Source organism: Syngnathoides biaculeatus, chromosome 20 (genome assembly GCF_019802595.1).
Source record: "Syngnathoides biaculeatus isolate LvHL_M chromosome 20, ASM1980259v1, whole genome shotgun sequence".
Taxonomy (NCBI): Eukaryota; Metazoa; Chordata; class Actinopteri; order Syngnathiformes; family Syngnathidae; genus Syngnathoides; species Syngnathoides biaculeatus.
In genome coordinates, this window is record NC_084659.1 from 8070800 (window position 1) to 8082367 (window position 11568).

Here is an 11568-nt window from a genome sequence, read left to right on the forward strand (position 1 = left end):
TCAGGTATTAGCTGAGCTCTCCAGGAGCTATATCTTGGGAGACCGAGGGGCTCAAATTGATGGGCGTTCCCGAATATTCACCCTAAAAACGACTTTTGAGCGCAACACCTATGGCTATGTAGGACATTAGGACAATTAAAACCGAACGCCTTCCCTTTCGGGGACAACGTAACGCGGCAGCATCGCAGAGGTATCGACGGAACTGCGCCATTGTTCTGCACGCCCCTACGAGATGAATAAGAAGGCATGTAATGACGTTGACTGCGGGGTTACTCCGCAACCGTTATCTACAGGATGCGGCGAGCCAACGATCATCCCAGAAGCGTGTAAACAGGACTGATGTGTTTATTCTCCGGCACAGCCGCACAAGTAATAGCCCCTGAGCTGCAATTGGCTTTATTAAAGCATTTTTGCAAAGCTATTACATCGGAGCTAACGCATTATTGTGTGTAATATCCAACAGTGCTGAGGGGAAATTGAATGGATCTGATTAGCCAAGGAGAGAAAAATGCATGTTGGACAAAATCAGTAGGATTTAATCCTTAATATTGTGAAGATTGGGTGTAAATTGGAACTATACAGGTCAAATAATAAGGTACTGATTTAAACTTTGGGGATAATGGGTTACAAATCGATAAATTCTTGCTTTATAATCCCTCAAAGTAGGAAAAATGCTTGAAAGCTGTGGCCCAGCTGAAAACTGAGGTAGCAAAAAGGTTAAAACTGCTGATTCGGAGGCGGGAGCATGCAGCGCGTACGCACGCAGGAGATGCTGCAGCAAAGTCATCAGAAAATGTTGCGCTTTTATGAAATCTCCTCTGTAATAAACCCTCCCAACCTCCTCCTCATCTTTGGGCTCGCTTCACAAGGCAGAGCTAAGCTGTGAAACGGAGAGGGATGAGAAAGCCTCAGATGCGACGAGCACCTTCACGTCAGCTACGGAGTTCCAGTTCTTGCGTGGGACGGTCAAGCAAACTTCGTGATGATCAGGAGTTGATGCATTAAAAGTGACTCCGTGTTGATGATTTCAATTTGACTTTGCCAATGTGGGTCCCTGAGGCAATTTGAAAACAGATCATTAGTAAAGCCCCGGAGGAAAATGACCTCCTACCTACTCCTGATTGCCTGGAGGAAAAACAAAGATCCCTCACTCCCAATACTTTTGTCAGCACGGATTATTGGGCGTTTTATGAAGGTCTTGCACTTCCCAGTCACACTCGTCCCTCGCGCCCTTAAGCTTTAGCCGCATCGGTGCTTTCAACTCACTGCCAGTTTCCTAATTAGACAAGCACGTCATTAAAAATAAAACTCAACTCTTAAGCCGACTATTAGGCACAATAGGTCATGGTGAATATAAATAAATCACCTTGCAAGCCCTCTGGTGCTGCTGAATCGTCAACATATGAATAAGTGATATACTGTATCTGTGAGTGGTGAAATCGATGACAAAAAAGCATTCTAAGCGAATAAATTACCCGATTTTGACAGGTTGCACACAAATGCAAAAGTGTCAAATGTGTCTTTCTGGTATGTAAAAAGTAAGCCTGATGGTTTTCGCAGGTCACATACACATACACTGACGCACACACACATAGGACAAGGAGCTACGCTCTAATTGCTGCCAAGCAAGAAGCATGCAACATTTTTTTTCCTGTGCCTCCACATGAACACAGATGCATTACATGTGCTCACCACTTTCCAGCATGGGAAAACCCCGACAAACCCCCAGCGCAGCACATACATCAATGGTCGGTCTCCCGTTGCACAATTACAATTAAAATAATATTAATAAAAATCTTGACAGTGTGACCACGGTGGACAGACAAAGGCCCGCATGGGTTGAGCATGGAAGATGATGGACAAGATGAGGTGCGGCGCTTTGTGCGTGCGTGCGTGTGAGAAATGTGATGCCGCGTGAAATCTCGGGGAAGAAGTTGAAAATGAACATTAAAACGGCATTTGGGAGACAGGTGGGCGGGAATAAGACATGATCAGAAAACAAAAAAAACACAAAAGGACTTCTCGGCCCCAAGAGTCCTGCTTTGAGGTGCTTTGCAAATCAGCTGCTCCCTGGATGTCCCGAAGTGGCTCAAATTGTTTGTTCTGAGTTCAGCCGTAGCGGAGGCAGTCTCCCAACCCGATTTGTCACAATTAGCCTATCTGCCGGATCTGACAAGCCAGCTAACAAGAGCAAAAAACGAGTGTTTCGGTGCAGGGGTCTTAATTGCCATCGATGCACTTTGGACAAATGAATCACTCAAGCAAAAAGCAGGACTTCCAAAATTGAAAACCAGATGATACTCCGGAATAGATCGTGCGTCAGTGGGAGACTGCCTAATTTTTACATTAGCACGCTCGCTGGAAAGCCATCTGGACAGCTCAAAGTAGCGAATTCTCATTAACTCTTGGCTGGAGAATGCAAAATCGTGTCTAAGCGCCATAAAACATGAAGCTGGAATTAGAATTCTAGCCAGAACCCAAACATTCTTCAAGCTGTTACAAACCACCTCGACAGACTACTGGGACCGTTGTGTCACTTTCAAAGCATAGTAACTAGCTGCCAGTGCAGCTCGGACGGTTCATTTTTCAAACGTGGCCGACGTGTCACACAACGGTCTTACCTGGGGACACAGGCGGATGACGTCTCCCCCTCGGGGGCCTCTGGGGCTGGGCAGCAGAACTGATGGAGCACCGTTTGGTTACTGGGTAAAAAGAAAAAGAAGAGCAGAAACAAGGACTCAGATGAGGCAGAGGGGACAGTGTCACCATGGTGATCGGCACAAAGACTTTCTGCATTTTACAGAAACACACGTACACAAAAAAAAAATGCGCCTCTGGGACTTTTTGTCCCCACAAAAGCTGGGGGAGGATGAATGAAGATGGCTGGCAGTGAAGTAACAGCAGTGACATCCTTTACCTCACAGTTTCAGTCTAGACACCGTTTTTCGATCGGGAGATTAATGTGCTATTTTGGACCGTCTGCCTTATTTTTAAACGGTAAATGTTTGGTTTGGCTCGTACGGATGCTCAATTAGCAAATCGCACCTGAAAGAGACGGCAGTGAGCTCAACGACGTCACCCATCGTCTCAAAATGCACGACTAACATTTGGATTTGTGTACCCTTTTGGTTGTACGAATAAGAGACTATCGCCAGGCTGCGTGAGGGGAAGAAAAAAATGACATAAAAACAATAGCGGCTGTTCATTTTGCCACGTTAGGGCAAACGGGACGGAAAGAGAATGAACTCTGGGTTACCTTTAAAGCACTCTGCTTCTGATTCATCTTAGTCGTCTCCCACTTTTCACGGCTGGCTGGTCTCAACTTACACTTTAAACCAGACTACAAGAAGAAAAAAAAATCCTCCTGCTGATGGGCTCCTCGCTTGCTAAATTTGTTTATTCAACCCTGTTCAAAAACGACGGGGGCAATCATGCTATCAAGGTCACAAAATGTAAATTATATGAAGTGATGTAACCAAAAAGATCCCAATGAAAATTTTGCACGTATTTTACATGACAAAACATGAATACCACGAATACCTTTAAAACCCCACTTGGACAATGAAAATATTAATTTTTCCCTCATTGCTGTCAGAAGGTTTGTCATCTTATCTGATTTTAGTTGGAGTGCATTACGGGTTATTAAATACAGCTATTCAATATTTTTCAGAACTAAGTATTATGCCGATTAGCCCATCGAAAAATCAACTGGATAAAAATTGATTGTGCCAACGAAAGGTGCATGTGAGGTGGAGGGCATATAATTGACTGTGTACGGCTTGGCCGGCCCCGGTGAGTGACATGGGTGTCGGAAAATAAGAGTGCAGTCTGGCAACATCTGCCCATGTGGGAAAATGATCCCTGCCGAGCTTCCAGGCAGAAATTTTGCTCAAACACCTCTGTTATCAAATTATTTTAGTTATTTGATGACTCCTTGCAACCCGAGAATAGAGAACCGTCAACTGTGGGTGAAATAAGACTTTGCTATGACCATTTGACACATTATAACATCACAGTTTTCGCAATGGATTTAAAGTCAATTCAAGGACAAAAATGTAATCTTGATTGGGACAGGTTTGCAATAATTTTTTACCCTCAAAAAACTTTCCGTAATTGCTTGAGAGTCAGGAACGTTGCTTAAAGCATCATTGCCTGGATTGTGATGAATTATATTTCCATTATTTCATTTGGGAACATTTATCTCAAGCTCCTATTGTATTGACCTGTTCAGACCCCACAGTATGTCCTACAAAACAACGCATAAATTAGGCTAATTCAACACATTTCCTTTCACGTCGTAATCTGTGTGAAAACACGTTTGACTCTACTTCCACTCACATATATATACAGTACCTAAACACACACACATTAGATCAATGGAGCCCTCCCAAGATTAAATTGAATTTGCACGACCTCGCTTCCTGGACCTCCTCATTTCCCAAACTGGTCCAAACTGGCTAATACCGCCTGGGCAACAAAATTGCTAAACCGGGTCATGTTTGCAGAGGAGGAGGTGGGAAGACGCGGAGGATCTAATCCGAACCCCACTTTCCCACTATGCATCGCTTCGACCTCTTGTAACTAATCTGATTCTTGTCAGTGTCAATGGCCTCCATTTTTTTTTCCTAAATGGTGACAAGGCACACAAAAAAACAGAAGCATGGCGAGAACGACATTTAAGTTGCCATGTTTGTGTCAGCCAGACTGCTGAAAGGCAATTAGCAGAGTTATCACACGCCATTTCAGCTTGATTCATTTATCAGACAATAATTCAGCTAATGCCAGTGTGGCAAAAACGGGCCGCTTAATCAATGGGGACGTCCCAAAATAATTCACTTGCTCTTTTGGCACAAATACTCGAGGCTGGGGCAGCTGGGTTTGTCAGCCGACTGCGTCAACTATCCAAAGGCATCTCTCAGTCCATCCTAAGAGCCAACACACGCATATATTTAAAGGCACGTCTTAAAAAAGATTACTTGACGGGTTTACGTCAGCACATGCTCCCAAGAGACTTAGCTTGATGGACAAAGTGCAAGCCCAAAAGTGCCAGAATTTTGGTTGCTGTTCTAAAAAAAAAGAAAAGGGGTACAAGGTCAATCGTGTCTATTCTGCACAGCAGACACTTCAGTAGTAGCTCCAAAACAAAACAAACTCACACTTTTTGCATTTTAGTTGCCTTAGTAAGCTTAAGCGGGGGTAATTAAACCACAGCAACGATAAACAATCCATGTTACAGGCTTACAAGTTTTTAAGAGGAATAACCTCAAAGTACTGCTCACGTCCAGCTTCCACAGTTGCAAGGCATTACTAATCAATCGACGCTCGAGTCACCTGTTGAAAGGATGATTAATAAAACGTTGAACCGCCGAATAAAAAGTTGAATCAACGCCAGCAGACCACCAATATCAATCTTTAGTCAACAACAACAAAAACGTACTTTTTTTAAATAATATTTCTTATTCTTCATGAATTCAAAGAAATCGGCAGAAAATGTCATCATCCTCAACATCAAACAAGCATCAGCGGTGCTGGTCTCCACATTTTACTCTCCTTAACAACTCCCAACGGCCCTCTCATACGAAAATAAAAACTTGAAAGCCTTTTTTTTAAGAGCTAAGAGGAGCCGCACAGAAATTTTAAAGAAAGGCTGAGATTGGAGACTGGACTCATTTTTGGAGTTCATTTGGTGTCCGCAGATTGGAACTTTTTTTATGCTGCGGAGTTTGGGGAGTACAGTTTCCCAGATCCCCCCCACCGCAGGGATTATTAATCTGTGTGCTGATTTTGAAGGATGGCTAACACCGGCTAAATACTGTTGCCAAGGCAAAAGGTCAAAGGGAGAACGAAAGATCAGTCCAGCAAATTAATTAGTTGCCTCCTCACTTAGTTTTGGGTCACATAGAATCCAATAACTACAATCCACTGCACAAGGAGTTGATTGGACGTGCTGTGCCTGTTCCATTTTTTTTCTTTTTTTCTTTTATTTTTTCCCATAGTGCCCAGAGGCCCGAGGTAGACGGGAGGGAGCATCGCGCTCCTTGGTGGAATTAACCATACCTGACATTTCCTCGGGCCAGCGGCTCGGTGCACAGAACAATGTGCGCATGTTGGCTAAAGAGCAACGGCTAACAAATCAGATCAGTACGTTTTGTAATAAGATAAACAGCATCATATATGAGTGTACTTCAAAGTAATTACGTAATTTAAAAGAATATAATTAGCCGAAAAGTTTGTGCATCCGGATTTAATTCTTAATTCTCCTTTTGTTGCACACGTCTTTGCCACTGGAGGGCACCATATCACAATCATACAGACATAAACGGAAGAGGAGTTTCACAACTACTGCAAGGGACATAAACTGCAAGAATATGAGGATAAAGAAAATGTCAGGGCATCACTGTAACTGCAAACTGTTCTAAAAGTCCACCCTTTGGGTACTGCGGCACTGTAGATGAAAGTGGCCAAATAGTGATAAAGTATTGATCATTTAACAATAAGATTATGTAACAAAACAATGGAGCCGGACTGTATGGGCTCAAGGGTTTGGTTGTTTTGCTAAACGGCGTGCACGTCTTGGCAAAAGCTGCGTCTAAAAGCATTTCCATTGTCCTTGAGACAAATGCAAGTCCAAGTGTTTGTTTCTGGAGGATTGCGATGTTTCCTGAGCCAAACTCCTTTTCTGAGGATGACGACGACTCGCCTGCAGTCGGCTCCGCCGCTCGACTGCGGCGCAGCAGTTGAGAGACGACGATTGCATGTTTCGTCGCAGTTAATTTGATGCAAAACAACGGAATTGTCCGAGGGATTTTCGCCGCTAAGCTTCCACGACAGATGGGGAGAACGTTTTTTTTTTTTTCCCCGTCCAATTCAAATATTGCTCGGTGGTTGTCCCGTTTCGTGGATCCGGTGACCGTTGACGGTCACGCCATACTCGATTTCAAAATGTCTTTGCTCAACTTACTCACTTTCCGCCGGCACCCAAATGTGATATCGTGTGATTTAGATTCCGGCAGCAGCAGCACCCTGTCATGACCAACAGCTCCGACGGGGGGGGGGGGGGGGGGGGTGACCAGATAAAAGCAGAGCTTTGCGCAAATGAACTTTTGACTCTTGGAGTATTCGTGCTGAGGAGGCAGTGATGGAGAGTGTAGATTTGAGCATGCCGCACGCATCCCCGACGACTTTCCATCTATCAGCCGGCAATCTATCTCCCCACCCCCCACGATCCTGTTTTACGGCGAAAAAGCAGAAAGCTATTGATTTTTACACACTCGTTGCCTTCATTCCTTTGAGGTATTAAGACATCCAATACAGAAAAAAAAAACAATAAACAAATATAATTATTGCGTCCTCGTTCTGTGTCATTAATGGAGGATCGATGCAGGTGCTTTGAAATTTGGCCTGTTTAACCTGCCATGTAATTGTGACCATTAGCCCTCAGAAGGATAATATTTGTATGATCAAATACAAGAAGAGGGTTTTTTTTCCTCAAATGTATGCAACAATGTGATAAAAAAATATGACTTTTTCCTGAAAATATTTTTTTTAATTCTCAAAAACATATATAAATATATATTTCCTCCATATATCAGACTTTCTTCCTTGAGAAAATAAAAATACTTTTCTAAATATATTTTTATATTATTTTATTTTTTATATTGTAATATATTTCTTTCCTCTAAATTATAACATTCATCAAGAAAATATACGATTGCCTTCCTGAAATTATCAAACCATTTTTCTCAAAAAGCCACATTCTTATCATTTTACTTTTCAAAAAATTTATACTCCATTAATCTCTTCAGACATCCAGATTTATTAAAAAATATGATGACATACTGTACAATATCACTGAGAATGTATAATCTCCTAAAATCACAGGTCTCGTTTCTTTTATTATTATTTTTTTCATAAATGTACTGTGGGCACCACAGTGGAGCAGCTGGAAAGCATTGGCCTCACAGTTCTGAGATCCCGGGTTCAATTCCGGACCCGCCTGTGTGGAGTTTGCATGTTCTCCCCCTACCACATCCCAAAAATGGGCAACACTCCAAATTGCCCCAAGGTGTGATTGTGATTGGTGCTGTTTGTCTCCATGTACCCTGCGATTGGCTGGCAACCAGTTCAGGGTGTCCCCCACCTCCTGCCCATTGACAGCTGGGATAAGCTCCAGCATACCCCGCAATGCATGTGAGGATAACCGGCTAAGAAAATGGATGGATGGATAATTGTACTGTATCACTCAGGACCAACTCACTCGACTACTCACAGACCGGTGTGGATCTAAACTGAGTACTGCTGCGGGCAAAGCATCGGGGAACAAGGCGAGACGTCAGCATCCAGCAGCAGACGCTCAGCGGGGCAACTCAGTGGTTTTCGCCCCCGCTAACTGCCAGCCTCACGTTTTCCCCTTTGGTCCTCGAGGAGACCGTCTGGGGGGGGGGGGGGGGGGGGGGGGGGTCAGAGGTCTTTGGGGGGGGGAGGCAGAGGTCTTTGAGATGACATGCTAGCAAGGAAACAGAGGGCACAGAGGGAACATGTCGGCTAGCGGGAGGCCTGTCCGCATTTGCGAGGATTTGACGTTTTCACCGGTGTGTGTGTGTGGAGAACCACCTGGGACCCGAAGAAGCAAACACCGCCGCTACTGCTTCTTGTGCTAGTTGGAGCCAAAGTGTACTGTCGGACTAAGAAAACAAAGAAAGTTACGCGGTGTGTATTTAACCACCACGTTAGTTCGCTATCTTAATGCTGGCAAAAACGGGAAACGCCATGGACGGGGCTAAGGAATAGCATGTTTATTTTTAAACACAAAAGCGTTCATCAACACGTGCAAACGGACAATGTATAAATACTCACATGTATGTATTTCTTAACCTTTGCAAAAAAAAATTAAAATCATATTACTGCAGCTTCATGAGTCACAGTGGTTGTGAAACTCCTTTTCACTTGTCTGCATGGATGTATTGTACTGCCCCCGGTGAAGAAATCTTGCACAACATCAGTGGCCACAATGAATAAGTTTTTCATTCTTATATTCAATATAATTATGTTATTAAGTTTATATATAAATATATGTATGTATGTATATAAAGTAGAATATTATAGAGTGCAATATTCCTTTGTTAAAAACATTACATTTTGAGGGGCGGGGCTTTTTTTGGGAGGCCGAAACGGATAAATGGCTTTTCTATTCATTTTTAATGGGGAAAGATTTTTGAGTTTCACGCACCACAGAACTGAGCGCGTTGATCCGCCTCCATCAAAGCGTGAGAGGCAGTCGACGTGTGACGTGAGCGAGCATTTCAATTTTCATTTACCGCCTGGCGAATAGATTACTCGCCCTTTGCTTTCGTTTTTTTTTTTTTTTAATCAAGCAAATCAGCAAGGGGGGGGGGGAGTGATGGGCCTACCCTGCACCATCCTGAGAATTGATATCAGGCTGAGGCATCCATCAAAAACTGCCATCCCCCCCACCCAGGTTGGATCTCTCTTGACACATTTGAGTCAAATTCTCCCAAATGGAACCCCTCAGTAATGTGGTTGCCCGGGTAACCTTCTTGTTTACATCCTTTGCCACCCATCAAATGTCATCCAGGCTCCCATTGGCGCTCGCCTACGTGAAGTCACCCAAACTTGAAACGCGATTTTCTCGCCTGTCAACTCTCGTCCGTGTCCCATCTTAAAACGTTTTTCTTCGTTTCCCTCATGTTTTATGACAGCGTACCTTTGCCAAATCACGTCTTCGTGCATCGGTCGTTATTATCAAACAATGCAGCCGATGGAGGGGGGGGGCAGATGGAGCTCAGCGGCCGAGCCGGTGACCTTGAGCGCGCGGCGGCGGGCGAGCTGGCAATGACGTGGATTTGACGTCACACTCATTCGCCCCAAGATTGCGGTCACATCCCGTTGAAGAATAACATCAACAAAACACCTTCATCTATGTGCAATTTACCTTTGTGGAGGACAGTTCCTTCTGCACCACATTTGGATTTTTGGTATTCAAATGTGTGTAACCCAACTATTTTCACTCCTTATTGTCTCAATAAAATTAAAAAAAAAAAAAAAAAAAAACATCCAAACTTTCAATCTGAAGGATAGATAATATCTTACTTTACAAGAAAGTTAATTCGATTTGTTCTTAAGCTATTTTCAACTTTCACTTTCAATTTGTTAAGAGTGCCTAAAATCAACTCATCGTGCATCGTGGGGAGGGACCAAGAGTACAGATTTTTTTTTTTTTTTTGGAGGGGGGAGAAATCATTTATATTTGGAAATAATGTATGGCGACTTTATATCTGATAAACGGACAAAAATGCATCACAGCGTCTGCAAAGTGTTTAGAATTCACCCGACTAACCAATTGCAGCCCTGGTCCATAAAATCAATTAGCATTAAGGATATATTGATAAAGATGGGGAACAACGACAATGCCAAAGGAGAGATGGGAGCTTGGGAATGAAGGTTTAACCGATCGCGTGTGTCGCTTTAGTCTGTTACTTTTATGTGCAATGTGAAGTTTGAAGATTTCAAGGTGCAAAGTTCATTTGAAAGTGTTCCCACTTCCCATTCCCGATGCAACCTCGCAGTGTTCACTGATCTAATCGAGCGTACCGTGCAGAAAATCGATTGATGTTTTTTTTATTATTTATTATTTTTGCATTCTACTCACTCAGCCTTCCTGGCCAGTCCCACCGAGCGGCACAGCGTGGCGGTGGGGGTCTGCGGGACCAGCGACTTGCAGCAGGGGCTCCTCTTGCCCTCCTCGCTCAGCTCGGGGCTGGCCTGCCCGGTTTGGGGGGACTGTGGCGAGGTGGCGGGCACCAGCTGCAGATGTTGCGGGTGGTGATGCGGTGCCGGCGCAGGTGTCGCGGAGGGAGTCGGAGGAGGAGGAGGAGAGGATGAACGCTGCTGCTGCTGCTGCTGCTGCTGCTGCTGATGCTGATGCTGATGGTGGTGGTGGTGCTGATGCTGGCCGCTGGTTGCCTTGTTGTGATGCTGATGCGGGTGGGCGTGCGCCTGGGGAGCCGGCGGCTGGGGCTGGGGCGGCGGGTGGTGGTGGTGCTGATGCTGCACGTACTGATGGGGGTCCCGCAGCTGTCGGTTCTCGCCGATCAGGTCCTCCACCTTGCGCTCCAGCTCGTCGATCCGCTGCCGCTGCGTCTGGATGAGGCTCTGCTGGTTCTGCACGATGGTGGTGAGCTCCTTGAGGTACAGCACGGCTTTCATGGGGTTATCCAGCAGGCTCTCCATCACTGGCGGCGGGGGGAGGCGTCACCGCGGCGCCGGCGATCTCCTTCGGCTGCGCTGCGTCGACGGAGTGGGGGCAGATCCGGGAGATTGACGCTGGGTCTGTTTCGTCTCGCTCTTTCTCGACTGTGCGAGGAAGGTGGGGGGGGGGGGCGGGGGGGAGTGTCGGCATCGGTGGAGTGAGGGGGAGTGGTCACGGGCCAGCAATGACGTCACGACGTAGGCGCGCGTGGGGGGGAGCGGGGGAATCACCATTTTGACCCATTTCTGTTATTTCTGCAAGCTACATTCGAAGGAGCTGCTTCAATGCATTTTCATCGC

General features: G+C 45.1%; 1 protein-coding gene across 3 annotated transcripts in view; it reads right to left on the reverse strand.

Annotated features, from left to right (window-relative positions):
- iqsec3a (IQ motif and Sec7 domain ArfGEF 3a) overlaps positions 1-5286 on the reverse strand; it is a 42902-nt gene extending 37616 nt beyond the window's left edge. For all 3 annotated transcript variants that reach the window (XR_009793206.1, XM_061807830.1, XM_061807828.1), the window contains exons 1-2: positions 5157-5286; positions 2622-2702 (exon numbers count right to left, since the gene is read on the reverse strand). Coding sequence is in view for 2 of the 3 variants with exons in the window: in XM_061807830.1 (XP_061663814.1) it covers positions 2622-2702; positions 5157-5167 (92 nt within the window). In the remaining variant the exon portion in view is untranslated. The remainder of the gene's footprint in view (positions 1-2621; positions 2703-5156) is intronic.
- Positions 5287-11568: the final 6282 nt, after the last annotated feature.